At 42.2% G+C, this 17,492-nt stretch overlaps 1 protein-coding gene across 10 annotated transcripts in view; it reads right to left on the reverse strand.

Annotated features, from left to right (window-relative positions):
* FMNL2 (formin like 2) overlaps nt 1-17,492 on the reverse strand; it is a 323,185-nt gene that overhangs the window by 24,927 nt on the left and 280,766 nt on the right. For 6 of the 10 annotated variants that reach the window (XR_008659997.2, XM_055292116.2, XM_055292112.2 and 3 more), the window contains exons 11-17: nt 13,970-14,080; nt 10,599-10,748; nt 8,400-8,501; nt 6,437-6,749; nt 5,869-6,090; nt 3,017-3,037; nt 38-162 (exon numbers count right to left, since the gene is read on the reverse strand). Coding sequence is in view for 9 of the 10 variants with exons in the window: in XM_055292116.2 (XP_055148091.1) it covers nt 38-162; nt 3,017-3,037; nt 5,869-6,090; nt 6,437-6,749; nt 8,400-8,501; nt 10,599-10,748; nt 13,970-14,080 (1,044 nt within the window). In the remaining variant the exon portion in view is untranslated. The remainder of the gene's footprint in view (nt 1-37; nt 163-3,016; nt 3,038-5,868; nt 6,091-6,436; nt 6,750-8,399; nt 8,502-10,598; nt 10,749-13,969; nt 14,081-17,492) is intronic. The other 4 variants (XM_055292120.2, XM_055292119.2, XM_055292115.2 and 1 more) reach the window with 1 other exon arrangement.

The raw sequence follows: 17,492 nt of genomic DNA on the forward strand, positions 1-17,492 counted from the left end.
GAGTGCACCTCTAGTTTCTAACCAATGAGAAAAATACCTCCAGAATTCGCTCATCATCAATTTCATTGAAGACTGTGCCATTGATCTGATTGGGCTTCAGAGCAACCCAGTTAAACACTGGCATTCTGAACTTCGTCTTGATTGGCTTCTTAATTTTCACAGCTAAAGACGTCAAAGAGAATGGAATTAAGATCCCACCAAAAGCCTACGACCCTCAGGAACAATCAGACAACAGTCTTGCAGATGACACTTTAACACTGGAGGAAGGTTGGCAAGAGGCGCGCAAGTAGGTTTTTAAACCTGGAAAACAACACACATGGCCTTGGCCAGAGCCATTTGAGGTCATCATTTGGTTGACTAACACATCATTGTATTAAAAGCCATCTAAGGGCCAAGGGTTGATTTTTTTTTTTCTTTTAACTCAGGCAACTAATTTGCTGCATTACAGTTACAATATTAGGACAATGGTTGGGACAAATAAAAAGTGTTGGAGAGCAAAGATTATTACTCATGTTATTAGATAGCAGAGAGGGCAAAAACTTGCCATATTTGTATATCCTAAATTCTTAGTTGCAGACCACATGTTTACAAACAAACCTCAGAAGATGATCAGGGACTGCAGATAGTGGCTGACTAGACTACCAGGAGTACAACGTCATGAAGGCTGACTTTCCACCAGGCAAGACCTTCCTGTGGGTGATTCCAATAATGGAGATATATTGGCTGCTGGGTTATTTCAAGCAGACTAAGAGATATGAATGGCCTAAATGAGAAAATAGGTTTTTGAGGTCTTGCTCTGTCACCCAGGCTGCAGTGCAGTGGCGCAATCATGGCTCACTGCAGCCTTGACCTCCCAGGCTCGGGCAATCCTCCTACCTCAGCCTCCAAGTAGCTGGAACCACAGATGTGTGCCACCATGCCTGGCTAGTTTTTATATTTTTTGTAGAGACAGAGTTTCATATGTTGCCCAGGCTGGTCTCAAACTCCTGGACTCAAGCGAGCTTCCCCACTCGGCCTCCCAGAGTGCTGGGATTACAGGCGTGAGCCATCTTGCCCAGCCTAAGAAAATGTTTAAGACAACAGAACAAAAAAGGGGGTACATACAGAGCAAGACTCTGTCTTAAAAATAAATAAAAGGGGGAAAAAAAAGGAAAAGAAATTGTTGGGCATGGTGGCTCAAAGTCCTAGCACTTTGGGAGGCCAAGGCGGGTGGATCATCTGAGGTCAGGAGTTCAAGACCAGCCTGGCCAACATGGTGAAACCCTCGTCTCTACTAAAAATACAAAAATTAGCCAGTTGTGGTGGTGTGCACCTATAATCCCAGCTACTCGGAAGGCTGAGACAGGAGCATCGCTTAAACCCAGGAGGCAGAGGTTGCAGTGCACCGAGATCACGCCACTGCACTCTAGCCTAGGCAACAAGAGCGAGACTCCATCTCAAAAAAGAGGGAGGAAGGGAGGAAGGGAGGGAGGGAGGGAGGGAGGGAGGAAGGAAGGAAGGAAGGAAGGAAGGAAGGAAGGAAGGAAGGAAGGAAGGAAGGAAGGAATTGTATGGATTCTCACACTCAGAAATGGCCACAGTCCCTTGCCCTTCTTTTTGAAAAGCAAGTTCTTCACAGGATTCAGCTGTGTTTGACTAGGAGGTATCAATACACTCATTAAAAATACTGAAAACCTCTTAATAGAATGGGATGTATCTTTAAGGGACTGTGGGGCGTGCCAACTCCTCTCACTCTGAGGGAATATGCCAAAAAAGGTAATCCATTTAAAATTATATTTATCTATCATATATCATAAAGAAGTCTTCCCAAACCATTTAGCCATATACATTCAGCCTCATCAGTCTGTCCTGGGTAGCCCACCATACTACTTGGGAGCTTCACTATTTGTCATTATTAGCAAGACAGGGAGAAGAACTCAGCACTTCAGTGCAGAACAAAATAAAAGCAACACACGACTAAGCTTGTAGCTGGCTGCCTGCCTGCCTGCCTGCCTGCCTCAGTTGGCGTTAACTGAGACAGACAGTGCCTCTCATTCCTCCAGAGTTACAAAGGCCATTTAAACAGCAGGAATGTCATCTGATAAATCCACACAAAAGCATGCAGAAAAACAGACACAGCTTTAGCCAAACCAGGCCTCTCCATCACCAAACATGACACCTTTGTCCCCACTACCCCACAGTGTCAGATTCCTCGCCATACAGCATTTTGTCTACGCTACCCAGGAAAATGGATGTTCTCGATGAGACAAAGGAACAGACTTTCCTCTAGCACTTGCCCCAGCATTGCCTCTAGCACTTCGGCAATGTTGGGGATCTGGGGAGCAGCAGAAGGGCTGCAGAGGAGTCTTTTCATAACCTGAGGTGACAGGTTGGTGCCAACGGCTTCCTACCTTCCTCCCACAGACATGGTAGGCGCATGACGCTCGCTAGAAGTTTGCCATTTGCAACCACCCTTCTATTTAGCAAGGTCAGGAATAAGCCTGAGATCAGAACACAGGCAAGAAAGTTCTCCTCCTTGGAAAGGTTTTCCTGGCTTTAACCAGGGTGGGAGTGGGAAGAGGAGGAAGGCACACAGGTGACCACTGGACACACCGTGTCCCCATGGTTCGGGCTAAAGGCGGGTGAGTGCTCCCTGGAGTGGGCCAGAGACCAGCATGAGGGAGGGAATGGAAAAGGGGCACCTGGTACCTTTTTTTTGTTCTTAGAGTTGAAGCCTCAGATACAAATATAAAAATTAAAAGAAGAAGAAAAAAAAAAAACACCTTTTCTCAGAAGGAATGGAAGAGGGCATGTGAATCCAGGATGTCTGCTTCAAGGACAATAGTCTCTTATGTAGGCTCAACTAGAATGCATGGGCAAACCTGGAATCATCATCAGCCACTACCAAGACTTCCCGCAGACACAAAGTCAAAATGCAATGGATCAAAGCAAAATGGAGTGGAAAGATGTCAAGGCACAGTGTGACCAACAGAAACACATGGCAAATACTCAACACACTCAGTGAGGAGCAACCTACAGAAAAGCTTGATTGGCCCATCTTTTGTGGAAGCAGAAAGAACAGAGAAAATACAAAAAAAAAAATTAGATATGGTTAGAGTCAAGTGGCTCAGCAGTTCACGCACTCAGCGGTTCACGCACTCAGCATAGAATTTCATGCTTCTTGGACACATTTCACGAGGCAGCACAGAGCCAAAAATTCATTTCCATTCAGGCCTGCCTCCAAGACTCAACTATTTCATTTTAAAAATTATCCTTTTTAGAAGAGGGAAGAAAAAAATTATTTCATCGTAGTGGTACCAAACAGCAATACTGAACTATACTAGGCATTCCATAGGATAGGAATAATTTTTACATGAAAAACAATCAACCAAAGTCCAAATTCGCATTGTGAGGATCCAAGCACATCCTCCCAGACAGACGGTAAAGGTTCCACCTGCTCAGCAGCCTGTCTCAGGTGACCTACCCAGGGAAAGGGAGCCAGGTTGTTCTATCACAGACTTGAGGAAGGAAGCCTTATTCTTCAAATGCATATTTCACACTACTAATATTTTCTCTATAAAATACAAAGAAAACTCTCAACTAGATAAACTATGGGGCTCTCTTCTTGGTCTTCTGTCTTGGTCTCCAAGAACACACCTGCCCATTGAAGAGATAAGACCCTCATGTTGCCTGTGGATCCAGAGGCCAAGTGATGTCATAGGTTTCTGACTTCTCAGGAGGCTTCAGAATATTAGCTCAGCTCTGTCTCTTCATTCTACTGGGCATCCTGATTCTGTCTGGCCTCTTGGTTCCAGAGTGAGAGAGAGTGTTACTGAACACATTAGCAAAACATCTCACCAAATGGGCTTCAATCACTAAGTATTAACAGTCTAAATAAGGATGAATAATAAAGAGAGATTAAAGGCCTTGTAGAAATTGCCTGATCTCGAGCTATCAAAGACTCATAAGGATCTTATAATGCTTCCAAGACATCCCTCACAATCATTTAGTGGACACTTATGGAAATAAGGAGTTCCTCTATTTCCACCTACAGTCCTCTAAATTGCATGAGCCACAACAGGGACCACTTCCAAGTATAGCAAACCCTAAAAGCAGTTGGTTATCAGCCAAGCACAGAGCTCTACACCTTAAAATATTGAGGCAATTGACAGAGCCAACACATTTTTAAAATCAAGTAGTGGGAAGAGCCCAAGCAAAACAATTAATAAATAGGTCAATCACACAGGACATGGCCCCTCAGAAGGAAGCTCTGGACACATCTCAGCCTCTGGGTTCTCACTCAGCTAAGGCGGTTCTGAGGTCTATGTTAGTGCTCAGGTGTGTGGAAGTGGGTGCTAAATCACACATCAGCGTTTGTCAGAGACAAAGGAAGCAGCCCCAGATGAGACACCACAGCAGACACGTCTCACAGCAAGTGCGCCTTGGGGGCTACCAAGAGTGCCTAATCAGGGTGGCCAGGTGCACAGGACGATAATGGGTTTCCACACCCAGTTACTGACAACAGCCTGGTGATGGAACACATTCCCAGGGCTTGATATGAGGTTCCTTGTTTGTCTGTTTATATTCCATAGTCCATCAGTTCCACGATGACTCTCCTCCAACTTTTCTCCTTCAGAAGTAATAAAAGTTCTAGAAGAAAGTGGTAGATGGGGAAGATCTTGAAGGGTAGAAATAAGTCACCGATTTACTGTGGACCTTACTGTGAACTGGAATCTTGTTTGTTTCCCTGACAGTTTTATATAGAAGTCGGGGTGGAAGTAAAACCATGGATTTGATGTGGAGTGAATTTATTCTAGGTGACTCTGGGGCATCCAAAAGGGCTCCAGTCATTGGGATGAATGAGTCCCGATGACCAGCTGGCACAGCTGCAGATGGGAGCCTGGAAGGGATGGAGATTGGGAAATCTTTACAGCTAAGACTGGCTTTTAGACTTTGGGCAAAAGGCTCTGAGAACTATCACGGCCTTGGAAATGGAGGCTATTAGAGTGGTAGTTCTTTATTGCAAATAAGAGACCTCACGAACAGGCTGAAGTAAATGAGGAGGCAGAATTACCCCATGTCACAGGGATGGCAAAGCTCAGAGCAATTCCAGATGCCAGGGAAACACTTCAGGACTGGGAAAATGGCTTGTAGCATCATCTTTGTTTCCGTGAGTCAAAACAAAGAGCTTAGATTTCAAGGCATTAGAGTGACTCTTCCTCCTGCTCTAACCCCTACCTCCCATTTTATTTCTGGTGAGGTGAGGATGCTGTTTTCTATCTTCTGGTTGGCAAGAGGACATGAATTATTTGGCAGCATTTTAAGGCATGATAATATGGCTGTTGGCAGCACTTCCTCCTTGAAGTTTAAATCCACTCTAGCAAATTCTGATGTTCTCAAATGCTCAGAAGACATGCCTGGAAGCCTACATCAGGCAATTACACATAAAAGCATGTTTCCCTTTTATAGATGACATCATAAATACCATTTAAAAAAAAAAGATCCAGAAGCACTCAATGTCTGTGCCTAATACTGAGCTTTGAATACTACGGGTGTCCAGAAAGTATCTGCTGAACCCACAAAAATGCACTGATCCTCAAGCAGCTAGCTTGTCTCTCTTCCATTCTTGGCCAGTGGAAGGCAGGAAGATGGTGTAGGAGATCAGATCCTCCCATTGTGGGGTGTGGTTGTGACAAAGACTACTCAGAGCAAAGTGCCTCCCATGCATGATGATGTCCCCTCTATTGGCTACATCAGCAGGAATTTCTTATACTGGAAAGAGATACACATCATTGTAAGAGACCTGGACTTTGAAAGAATAGCTTCAACTCTCCGAGATAAGACAGCATTTCTGATATGAGTACCTGGGTTTGAATTCTGTGCTCTTACCTGCTAATCCTGAGTTGAAAACCACTGTGGGTGAAGATGTTCCAGGCAGCGGAGGTGCAGAGGGAAGGGGAGGTGCTAAGGGAGGAGCTGGTACAGTCTCAGCTGCAGGGCCTGGGAGAGGAGGAGGAGGAGGAGGAGGAGGGGGTGGTGGGGGAGGAGGAGGTGGAGGAGGGGGTGGCGGCGGCGGCGGTGGCATAGGTGGTGTTACTGGACCATTTTGCACTAGCAAAGAAAAAAGAAACAGATGGACTTTGAAAACAGGGGAATGGCTTTCCTGCAATAAGCCATGTGCATATAAAGCCATCTGAAAACAACACACTTAAAAGGACAAAGGACTGTTTTCAAAAACCATAAAATGTCCTCATTGACAAATGAGAAAAATATTTCAACATATGTGAAATGAGGATTTATAATTTTAATCTCAAAATGTAATTAAGAACTACTCAAGAAAACCAATTCTTAAAGAACATGCCAACAAAAACGGACAAAGGACAGAAGTGGACAGTTGGCAAAAGAAGAAATACAAATATTCCGAAACTTCCTCAGTCCTCCTGCCAAGGCTTCTTACCTGTTTCAGGTGTGTCTGATGAGGGAGGCAGTGGTGGTGGAGGAGGGGGCAAGGGTCCTGAGGAAGCGGCCCCCGTTGTGGGTCCCACAGAGTTACCTGCTACCACTTCTGACCCCATGGACAATGTGCCAGAAGCCACAACTGGCAGGATGGCGATATCCCCATCCCCTTTCTTCTGAATTTTAATGGTCCCTTGTTTCTCTAGTTCATGAATCTTTTTTTCCAGGGTAGACTGTCTTTGAATTGCTTCTTCTTTTTCTTTGACCATTTTTCTTAATGTGTGAACTTGAGTATTTGCATCTTTGTAGATTTCCTGCAATAAAGTCCAAGGTCAAGAGTTTATCTTCACATAACATTCATACTTAGTTGCATCAGATTGGCAAACTGAGGATAAAGAGAAAAAAAGATACTCATATAAATGGGAATTCTTTGGAACTCAGCCAGAACCTATAAAGTCCCATTAATTATTAGTTGTATGCTAGTAATGCATGTAATTTATTCTAGCTATTGTTGTTGGTAATGAAGTTCTTTCCATTTAATAAATGCAGCTAACTCAATTTTCCCTGCAGGTGGAAAGAAACAGAGCAGAAATGACCCTGAATGCTGACTCTGGAATCTCTTGAGGGTGTTCTGGTGGTGCATGTTTTCCTTCCTTTTATTTTAACATTCATTTGTAACTCTTAGATACACATATCAGCTAACAATAGACAAAAGGGCCCTAAATCAGACTTGGATACAAACGAGACTGGGATTAAAAATCTGCAGAGAATGGAATAATCTACTCATGAGTAACCAGGGGCTGACTGTTCCTGAATGGCTTTCTCTGGCCCTCACAACGCCCCCTTGACCAAGCTCAGGATAGCCATTGTTGTAACATTTTCCCATCGGTAATGCGGTTAACAAAACAGGCCAAAGCTTCCCTTCACTAATTACTTATTTATGTCTAGGTTTTTAGCAGAAAACAAAGAAGTTACAATTTTCAATTCAAAGGCTGTCCTGGTTCCTTTTATAAGGGAGGCCCATAGAGGTTCTAGTGAAAGAGTTTTATGGAACTGAACTTCCTTGCTGGGCCTTGTACAAGCGATCTCTCACCACAAACCTCCAGCAAGCAGGGAAACATTCTTCACACCCTGTCTATTACTAATAATCTAAGAGTCTGAAGTTGAACTGAGTCCATATGCTACAACTGTGTCTCGAAGGCGTGCCAGAAAATAAATTTCCTGGACTGAACTGTAGGACATGTCAGGATATCAGACACACACAGACACGATAACCATCACATAAAAGGTGCCATTTCATTAGCAGTGGTGTAAAGGCAAGCCATTTGCCTTAAAGCTCTCCAGGCATTTTGGTGTTCTTATGTTCAGCACAATTCCAAGCACAGGGATGGCACTCCATAAATACCTGGCACAGAAGGTAAACAATACTAAGGCCAAATAAAATAGCTGGATTAGCTGATAGTAAAATGGATTGGTTTTGCTTTGCACATCCCCCCCCTTTTTTTTGGTGAATGCCATTAAGCCTAGCCTGTGTTGTATTTCACTGTTTCCACAGCAACTACCAAATCTGGTTTTGAGTGGAAGCAAAGCAAAAAAATACAAAGAAGCTCAAGTCCTAATAAAAATAAATAAGTGGCATGAATTAAATCCATGCTGTGTTTTTATTTCCAACCAAATGGGTGTTCCACAGAATTAACTCAGCCTCCTCCAGATGGGAAAACATTGTTGCTTCCAAAATCTGTGATAAGGAAATACTGAACCCCCAGTATCTGATTGCACACACGTGTGTATACATATGCCAACTCTGCGTAGTTTTCATCTGAGCATCACCTCTCAAAGGTTTCCAATAAATATGCTGCATCAATGCATTCCTCTGAAATGAACGTACTCTGCATTCCACTGGATGAAAGCTGGAGTACGTTCCCTACCATGCCCATCTGGGCAGCTGTCATTATTACACTTACCCGAACAACATCCAGCTCCTTGTTCCTCTGCATGAGTTGCTTTTCCAGTTCCACAATCTTGGACATGGCTTCATTCTCTGTGTCTTGCAGTTTTTCAGATAACTGTAAAATTTTGAAAAGAAAGCTGTCACAATACAGGATCATCTTGATCAGCCCTCAGTTCTCAGAAAGTGCAGCTCCAAGATCATTAGGGACCAGGGCCCTGCATGTGTTCTGCAAGTTGTTTTCTGGAAATGGTAATGTTTATAATATGGTTCTGAATACATATTTGTTTCTACCAGGAATTGATAACTTAGACATGATTCTTAATAAGACCCACATGTCCGCTCCTTAGTGTTCAACATACACAGTGTGCCTCCCTCCATTTCTGCAGGGGCTAGCAAGGGTAGAGGATGGTAAGGAGAAAGAGGAGGGAAAGTCCACCTCCATCCCCCACTCCGTGCCAAGAAAGGGCCATCAGGCTAAAGCTTTTGAAAATTGGTAACATAGTAAACTTGGTTCTTTCAATCTAGGTAGCCAGTTGAAAAACAACTACTGCTTGGTTCGACCCAAGCTATGCAAATAATAAAAGTTGGTTACCACGCCTGTAATCCCAGCACTTTGGGAGGCCGAGGTGGGTGGATCACCTGAGGTCAGGAGTTTGAGACCAGCCTGGCCAACATGGTGAAACCCCATCTCTACTAAAAAATACAAAAATTAGCCGGGTGTGGTGGAGTACACCTGTAATCCCAGCTACTAGGGAGGCTGAGGCAGGAGAATCGCTTGAACCCAGGATGTGGAGGTTGCAGCGAACCAAGATCGTGCCACTGCACTCCAGCCTGGGTGACAGAGTAAGACTCCATCTCAAAAGAAAAAAAAAAAAAAAAAAAAAAAACCCACAAAAATAATAATAATAAAAGTTATTTGGGGGAGGCCATTCAAATAGATTGCCTGCTACAAAAGTGGACACATAAGTATGGTCATGCAATGTTGGCTGAGGCTTCAGGAGAAAGACAGGGTGAGCCATGTGTTAAACAGCTGCTTTTCACATAGGGCTCTAACACTGAGCAACTTCTGATTTCTAACATCTCCTTTAAATTCATTACAAGTAAAGAAAACCAGGGAGGCAAGGTAAGGAGGAAGAGTGGAGATTTACACTGATTGGGTTCAGCATATAACACAAATCTTCTAAGGGAAGATATACTGGGCCTGTAAAATTCTCTTTTTAAGCAGATGCCAGCTGGGTCACAGGAGCACTTTTAAAGGGAGGGTTTTTGGCTCACCAACTTGGCTTACCCACAGCCACGAAGAGACCCATTTTCACAGTGATGGGGAAAGGTGAAGGAAATTGAGCATATGCAGTACTCTTTAAAAAACATGTGGAGAGAAATAAATGAACTGTTCAAAGGAGAAAATAATAATCCTCCAAAAGGAGACACTTCATTTCATAATCAAGGAAAGTGCCCACCAGACTCACCAAAAGAATTTGGTCTTCATAATGCTTGGGTTTTTGAGAAGCACTATTTTTCTGTTAATTATTTTACTACTGAAATATGTGGTTAATGAATGAATAAATAACCTCTAAAGGCCCTTAGAGTCATGTTCGAATCAGTCTATGGCAAGAAAAATCCCTCAAAGAAAAATGAGTCCCTGTCCTGTGATAGAGCTGACAACGATACTGAGGACATTCTTCAAAGATGAGGATATATGAGAAAGCACACCGATGTCCTTGAAAATGCCTGTTGTTGAAATGACTCTATTTAGAATCTGAGTATCCTAAGACGGGAATGTTCAGACATGCATCACAGAGACACCAGCTAATCCTGTCCATGGGCTTGTGTGGACATAGTTGATAAGAAGATACCTCTTCACCTCAGGCCAAATCCTCATATTTCATTTCCCTCTAATCATTTACATAATGCCAATCATCAAACACCCCCACTCTGCTTGAGCCTGTAATCAAGACTGCCAGGAAATGCACCTCAGCAGAAACTGAGCAGTTAAGTGAGCTAAAGCAAAGCAACAGATTCTATTTCATTTTACATAACACATCTGCCTTTTGGAAAAAACACAGAACAGCTTCTGATAGCTCTCTCTTGCAGGGTATGGCCCATTCCTATACTCCAAATCCTTTAATTTACCACCATAAAAGCTGACATTAATTCTGCTTTGCAACCAGCTGAAATGTAAGCAATTTTTCCTTTTCTGAGATGTAGTTACATGAGAAATGTTTTCTTCCAGTTCTTCCACCCTCTCCAAGGCAGCATTCTTAGTTTCAGCATCTTCCAGTAGAGCTCCTACATCAAAAACATTGTCCAGGTAAGCCTGGATCTGGACCTGAAGCTTGTCACTCTCAGTGTGTTTCAGCTTCTAAAAACCAGAATAGGAGAGAACGTAGTGTTAGCTCATATGTGGAAACAGAACATCATTTCCTAACAGTCCGTCTTTTTTGTTTTGTTTTGAGATGGAGTTTCACTCTGTCACCCAGGCTGGAGTGGAATGGCACAATCTCAGCTCACTGCAACCTTCACCTCCTGAGTTCAGGCGATTCTCGTGTCTAAGCCTCCCGAGAGCTGGGATTACAGGCACGCGCCACCACACCCAGCTAATTTTTGTATTTTTAGTAGAGACAGGGTTTCACCCTGTTGGCCAGGATGGTCTCGATCTCTGACCTCATGATCCACCCAGCTCAGCCTCCCAAAGTGCTGGGATTACAGGCTGAGCCACTGCGCCCGGCCAGTCTATGTGTTTTCTTTGCGACAAATAGTCCAGCCCTTTCCGAGAGAGCTTAACATGTCATCTTCCTTAAGAGAATTATGGAGTGACTACCTAAGCAGTATCATCAGATGACTTTCTGGTGAATACCCTCTCCCAAATGCACACACATTTTCCCCCAAATCCTTACTGCCCCATGTAGTTATATTCCTATGTAAAACATTTTTATATACGTGAAATTGGGACAACAGAAAAATTAAAAGCAGCTTTAACAGGTTATAGTCACGACCACATAAAACCTGAGGGGTATCTGTGTAGTGGAAAAGACTGGAATGTTTGGTATCTTACCTGGTTAGTGACAGTGGTTCCAGTAGGGGAAGAAGGTTAGGTGAGAGGTGGGGCAGACACCGACAGAGTTTATACTTAGCCTTGGGGATTATTTTAGAACAAATTGCTAGAGCCCAACCTCCACACATCCCTCCCTAAGTCAGTATACAGCAAGAACAGCTCAGGGCTCCCCAAAGCAGATCAGAAAGCTTTCCCCAATTCACTGCCTCCCAAACTAGGCATCCTGCAGGGACTCAGCTAGCTCTGGAAATTAGAGGTCAAATAAGTCAGTGAATCTTCCCTACAAGTAACATAAGTCATGACTTTCCCTGGGGAACAGATGAGTGATTAGAATAATACCTGGCACATAGATGATGCCAATCAACATTTATTGAACAAATCAATGGCTACTTACAAGGCTGGGTTTTTGTAAACTAGTGAAGCATTCATATAGCATACATTTACATTACTCTTCTAACCACCTCTATTAGGTTCCAGAGTCAACACATGATGAAGTTAAAGAAATACAGAGTTTTGACAAAAAAATCTTACATTTTTAAGAGAAATTCCACTCTACATAAATTTTCAGAAACATGGATTTTCCCCTAGGTTTAATCTGGAATTCTACAACACAGCTTATTCTGAAGAGAGAGTGTTCTGCTTTCATTTATGAGTCACAAGTGAGAATGGCTTCTAAATAAGGGCAAAGGCTAGAACAAAAGGAGAAGCAGCTTAATGGGATTTTTCATAAGATTCACAATGAATAACAGGTGTTCAGTGATAAGTGGGTACCTGCTGTTATATTCTAGAGCATAAACAAGCTCTGCTCAGACACCACAAAACCAAACCCAAAACACCACTAGGAATTTATACATCCGATTTTTGTTCAAATACTGATACTTTTAGAGCATAGGAGAAAAAGGGATAGACAAACCTTGATCTCAAAGTAAGAAATAGTCTTTCTGTACAATATTCTGCCAGTGATATAAATGAGTCTTTAAATAAAAAGGAAAGTAATTCAAACAACACTTTAATGGAAATCTATTACACCTCTCCGTGAGTAGTCTTTAGACAACAGTAGGCCCATCTATTCAAGGGCAGCTCAGCCAGTCTAGGAAGCAAGGCCTTCAGGTTTAGAGTAACCACCTCTGTGATTCCGTCTCCTCATAAACTGAGGGTACAGTCTGTGCAATCCCTTGCGTTTATCTCTAACAAAGATGGGCAACTGAATTCCTGAGATGCCCAAAGGAAGTACTTCTATATTCTTAGCTGGAAACAGGCTTGAAATTCAGGTCGCTGGCTGGGTGCATTACTTGAGGCAGGAGTTTGAGACTAGCCTACCCAACATGGTGAAACCCCGTCTCTACTAAAAATACAAAAATTAGCCAGGCATGGTGCCTGTAATCCCACCTATTCAAGAGGCTGAGGCATGAGAATCGCTTGAACCCAGGAAGCAGAGGTTGCAGTGAGCCGAGATTGCACCACTGCACTCCAGCCTGGGTGACAAAGTGAAACGCTGTCTCAAAAAAAAGCAAGGAAATTGAGGTCAACAATTCTTGCTCTATCACTAGACCATTCCTATACAAAAGGGAAACAAAACTGCCTGGGTCCTCAGGTCCATTTCTTTTTCTTTTGTAGACACAGGGTCTCACTCTGCCACCCAAGCTGGAGTGCAGTGGTACAATCACAACTTGTTGCAGCCTGGAAATCCTGGACTCAAATGATCCCCCCACTTCAGCTTCCCAAGCAGCTGGGGCCACAGGCACGTACCACCACACCTGGCTGATTTTTTGTTTTTTGTATAGATGGGGTCTCACTATGTTGCCTAGCCTGGTCTTGAACTCCTAGGCTCAAGCGATCCTCCACCTCAGCCTCCCAAAGTGTTGGAATGACAGGTGTGAGCCATCAGCCTTTTCAAGACCAATTCTGATTTTCACAAGTTTCTGTTTCTTAACTGAAGAATTCAGGGAACTGGCTAAACTCTTCTGCAAGGGAGTAAGAAAAAGGGAAACTTTAAACCTCCTTCTCCTAAGAACTAAAAGTGGAACTTCTAAAGCCACAAACACTTGAAGCAGAATTTAGCAGCTTCAGGAGGAAGTCTCTGGTGTCCTTTTCCTCATTATTTTTTTTTATGCTCTAAGCACTGACTCATCACTCTACAGTCCTGGCTTGACTTTCTCTGCCCAGATGGGGTCCCCGGAGTAACCAAGAACACAAATTGCCCAATAGCCCAGATGAAGGATGCAATGAGACCTGACCCAGACGAAGCTCAAAAGTAGAGGAAAGCTGCAGCAGGGCTGCAAAGAGGTTATCTGACTCCCGTACTAAAAGGCTGCTAGCAGAAGATGGCCTGAGATCCCAGGAGCCCTGCAAGAATCCAGCATCTCTGGCAGACTACATCACTCAGCTCAGTTCCCTTTAACTAGCACTACAGTAGTTGACTGCATAGAGCTTTAGGCATTCTTTAGCTGCTATGGAAGCGTACCTTTGAGGGTAGGCAATAATAAGTCAATTCTTATATTGGAGCCAAAGGTCACAGCTATACTCACGTCCAAGTATTCATCCAGGCCTAATTTGGTAAATTCATACTGCAGGTGAACTCTGAAATTCATATCTTCTACTGAATGGACTACAATATTAATAAACTGCATAGAAGCCACCTGAAATGAAATTGTCAAGGGGTTAGATGGGCTCCAAACTTTTTTCTCAGTTTAACTGCAGAAATGTGCTTTCAATTTCACAAAAAGGACTCACTTACCGATTTTCTTTTCCTTCATTTCATTGGTTCTTTAAAAACATATACAAATATTTTTTGAAATGAAGTCTTGCTCTGTCGCCCAGACTGGAGTGCAGTGGCACGATCTCAGCTCACTGCAACTTCCGCCTCCTGGGTTCAGGTGATCAGGCGATTCTCCTGCCTCAGCCTCCTGAGCAGCTGGGATTACAGGCAGGTGCCACCACGCCCGGCTAGTTTTTGTATTTTTAGTAGAGACGGGTTTCACCATGCTGGCCAGGCTGGTCTCAAACACCTGACCTCCTTGGCCTCCCAAAGTGCTGGGATTACAGGCATGAGCCACCGTGCCCAGCCTCTTTAAAAATATTTTATAATTATTTTTAAATTCAAAAGTCACAGAGGTACCACAATAAGACACCACACCCACTCAGATGGCTATAATAAGAAATACAGTAACAAAAGTTGGGAAGGATATGGAGAAATTAAAACCCTCATCCATTGCTGGTGGTAATGTGAAAAAGGGTGGCCACTTTAAAAAGTGTGACTTTTACTCAAAATGATAAACACAGCATTATCATATAACCCAGCAATTCCGCTTCTAGATATACAGTTAAGAGAAATGAAAATATACGTCCACATAAAAATCTTTACACAGATCTTCAGAGTAACATCATTAATAACAACCAAAAAGTAGAAAGAACCCAATGTCCATTAACCAATAAACAAAATGTGGTATATCCATACAATGGAATATTATGAAACAATAAAAAGCAATAAAGTACCAACACGTTACAACGTAAACTTGAAAACATGTTAAATGATAAAAACCAGTTATAGAAGACCACATGTTGTATGATTCCATTCATATAAAACATCCAGAACAGACTAAACTATTGAGATAGAAAGCAGGTTAGTGGCTGCCTAGCGCTGAGGGTGGGATAAATGGGAGTGACTGCCAACGGGTACAGGACTTTTTTTGCGGGGGTGACACTGTGTCCTAAATTGTGGTAAGGATTGTACAATCCCGTGAATAGGCTAAATAGGCACTGGATTATAAATAAATTGGATGAATCTGATGGTATGTTAATTATATCTCAGTGAAAGTCATATAGGTATATAAGATAAACTGTGGAAATTACTACAGGTATGTTGTACGAAATGTGAAAATTATTACAAAGAACACTTTTTAAAGAAGAACACTTAAATCACCTACAATCTCACCACAAGGTAACCACGTCTAAAAATTCCCTGTGAATTCTTCCATATCAACAGGATAGTAACAGATCCTTGACCCATCTTTCCATATAAGCAACCAGTTTGCATTCCCTAAAAACTTGGGGTTTACTGCTTTCTCCCCACAACTGCACCAGTGGCCCTGAGACCTGCCAAAGAGAAAACGAGTCCCCGGTTTGGTAAAAAAAAGGACAGCATTCAACAGATCTATTTTGCTTTCCACAGTGACAGTCAGTCTATTTATGTGGGAAACATCTTACTAATGCTTTCCTTCCATGGCTGTCACCCAGCAGAGTCTCTGGCAAGGAGGGAACATGATTGAGGGATGCAGAGTCACACTTATTCTGAGAACGACCTTATTCCTCATCTCTCTCCAAACTTAATTTCCTTTATCTTTTAAAAAATTTTTTTATCGAGTTAGATTCTTCTTTGAAGATATGGTATACATTAGATATCTTTGGAAGATGTGTAACCTCTCTAGCTTACAAAGGACTCTACTGCAATTTACTAAAAAAAAAAAAAAAAACACCACCTCGAGTTCTGTCACTAAATGAGCTTAAAAAAATATATCTTTACAAAGGCAAGTACAAAATACAAACTAGAAAAATACTTTTTAAAGAAACAAAATAGTTTTTGTTTTCTTTTGTCCACAAAAAAAATACAGAAAAAGGGTAGAAATATCTTATACTACATTAGAAAAATTTATATTATATGTTATGAGGAATATGTTGTTTCAGAGGTTGTGCAACCTAATTGCATTCCCAAGGCAGTTTATCAAAAGCCTCATTTTCTGGAGAGAAAACATGGTTAGATTCTGGCATCTTTCCATTTCTCTTTGGAAAACAGGTCTAAATGATCTACTGAGTTTTATGATATGCCTAAGAGGCAACTATCTGAAGGTGACACATGAATCTAGCACATAGAACTTGTGTAATAGCAGCCTCTAAATAAGGTACCTCATTCCATGTATATGTGAATAAATGAACTGACAGAAAATGGAACCTAGTTTGTGTATGGATAGTACAGGTGTTTTAAAGGGCTTTATATAATTGTAATTTCAGCAGAAACTCAAATGGCAAGGAGGTCTGGCAGGTATCATAAATGAGCAGGCTGGGCTGTGTGTCACGCAAAGGGAATGGTGTGGACTGTGACCAACTAGAGAGGACATCTTTGGACTAAAGCAATAGGGGCTGCTTGGCTCCAGCAGCTGACACTCTGCAGGAACAGGGGCCTAGTGTTCTCAAACATTTTCAGTTTCCAAGCAAATCAGACGTGTATTTTTTATGCATCATATCCAAATTGTTTAAGTAGGGTCATCACTGTCGGACTGAACTCATAAGCCTGTAGGTTGGCTTTAGCATGAAAGCCTACAGTTTGCAACCTCAACTCTAACAGAATGAATAAGTTCCCCTAAAAAGGCACAAGAAAGAAACTGACATCATGAGACAAGGCGCCCATCTCTTTACGTATTTATCACCAGGGCCAGCATTAGCCTTAACTTCTTTTAAAAATCCCAATAACAAGATTTTAAAAGTCAATGTAAAAATGTCCCTTGTTTCATATATGTGTGTGTATATATATAGGTATATATAAAGTATATAGACACATATATACATATATATGTGTATATATAAAGTATATATATATAGACACACACACTTTGAAAAGCAAATAACATGCTTTATGCAACAGAAAATCTTCTCTCTAAAGGATTTCATCTTTCTCACTGATTTTGGAAGGGGCTGAGGGCTAAGACGCATATAAAACTTGAGGACTCCAAACATTTTTTTTCACAAAAAGGGTTAGAAATTTGCAAACCTATGTTTCATGTTTTATAATCACTGAAGCAATTCAAATGAAAACTTCATTTGGCATCCTAAGCATAGGCTCTGCAAGGTAAGAAGTGATTCATACGTCTGCTTCAGGTTAGAAGTGATCTGGGAAATTACAGCCCGGTTAGGATCTCCTGGGTCTAGAATTTCCCTACGGCAACTGGATTGGGTCAACGCCTACAGATTTGGGTGCACTCAAGGGTAAAACTTCTGGAGAAATTCACTATGGTAGATTCTATCTTCCTTCCAGATTAAGATTTACTTGTATGAATG

This window comes from Symphalangus syndactylus, chromosome 9 (assembly GCF_028878055.3).
Source record: "Symphalangus syndactylus isolate Jambi chromosome 9, NHGRI_mSymSyn1-v2.1_pri, whole genome shotgun sequence".
Classification (NCBI taxonomy): domain Eukaryota; kingdom Metazoa; phylum Chordata; class Mammalia; order Primates; family Hylobatidae; genus Symphalangus; species Symphalangus syndactylus.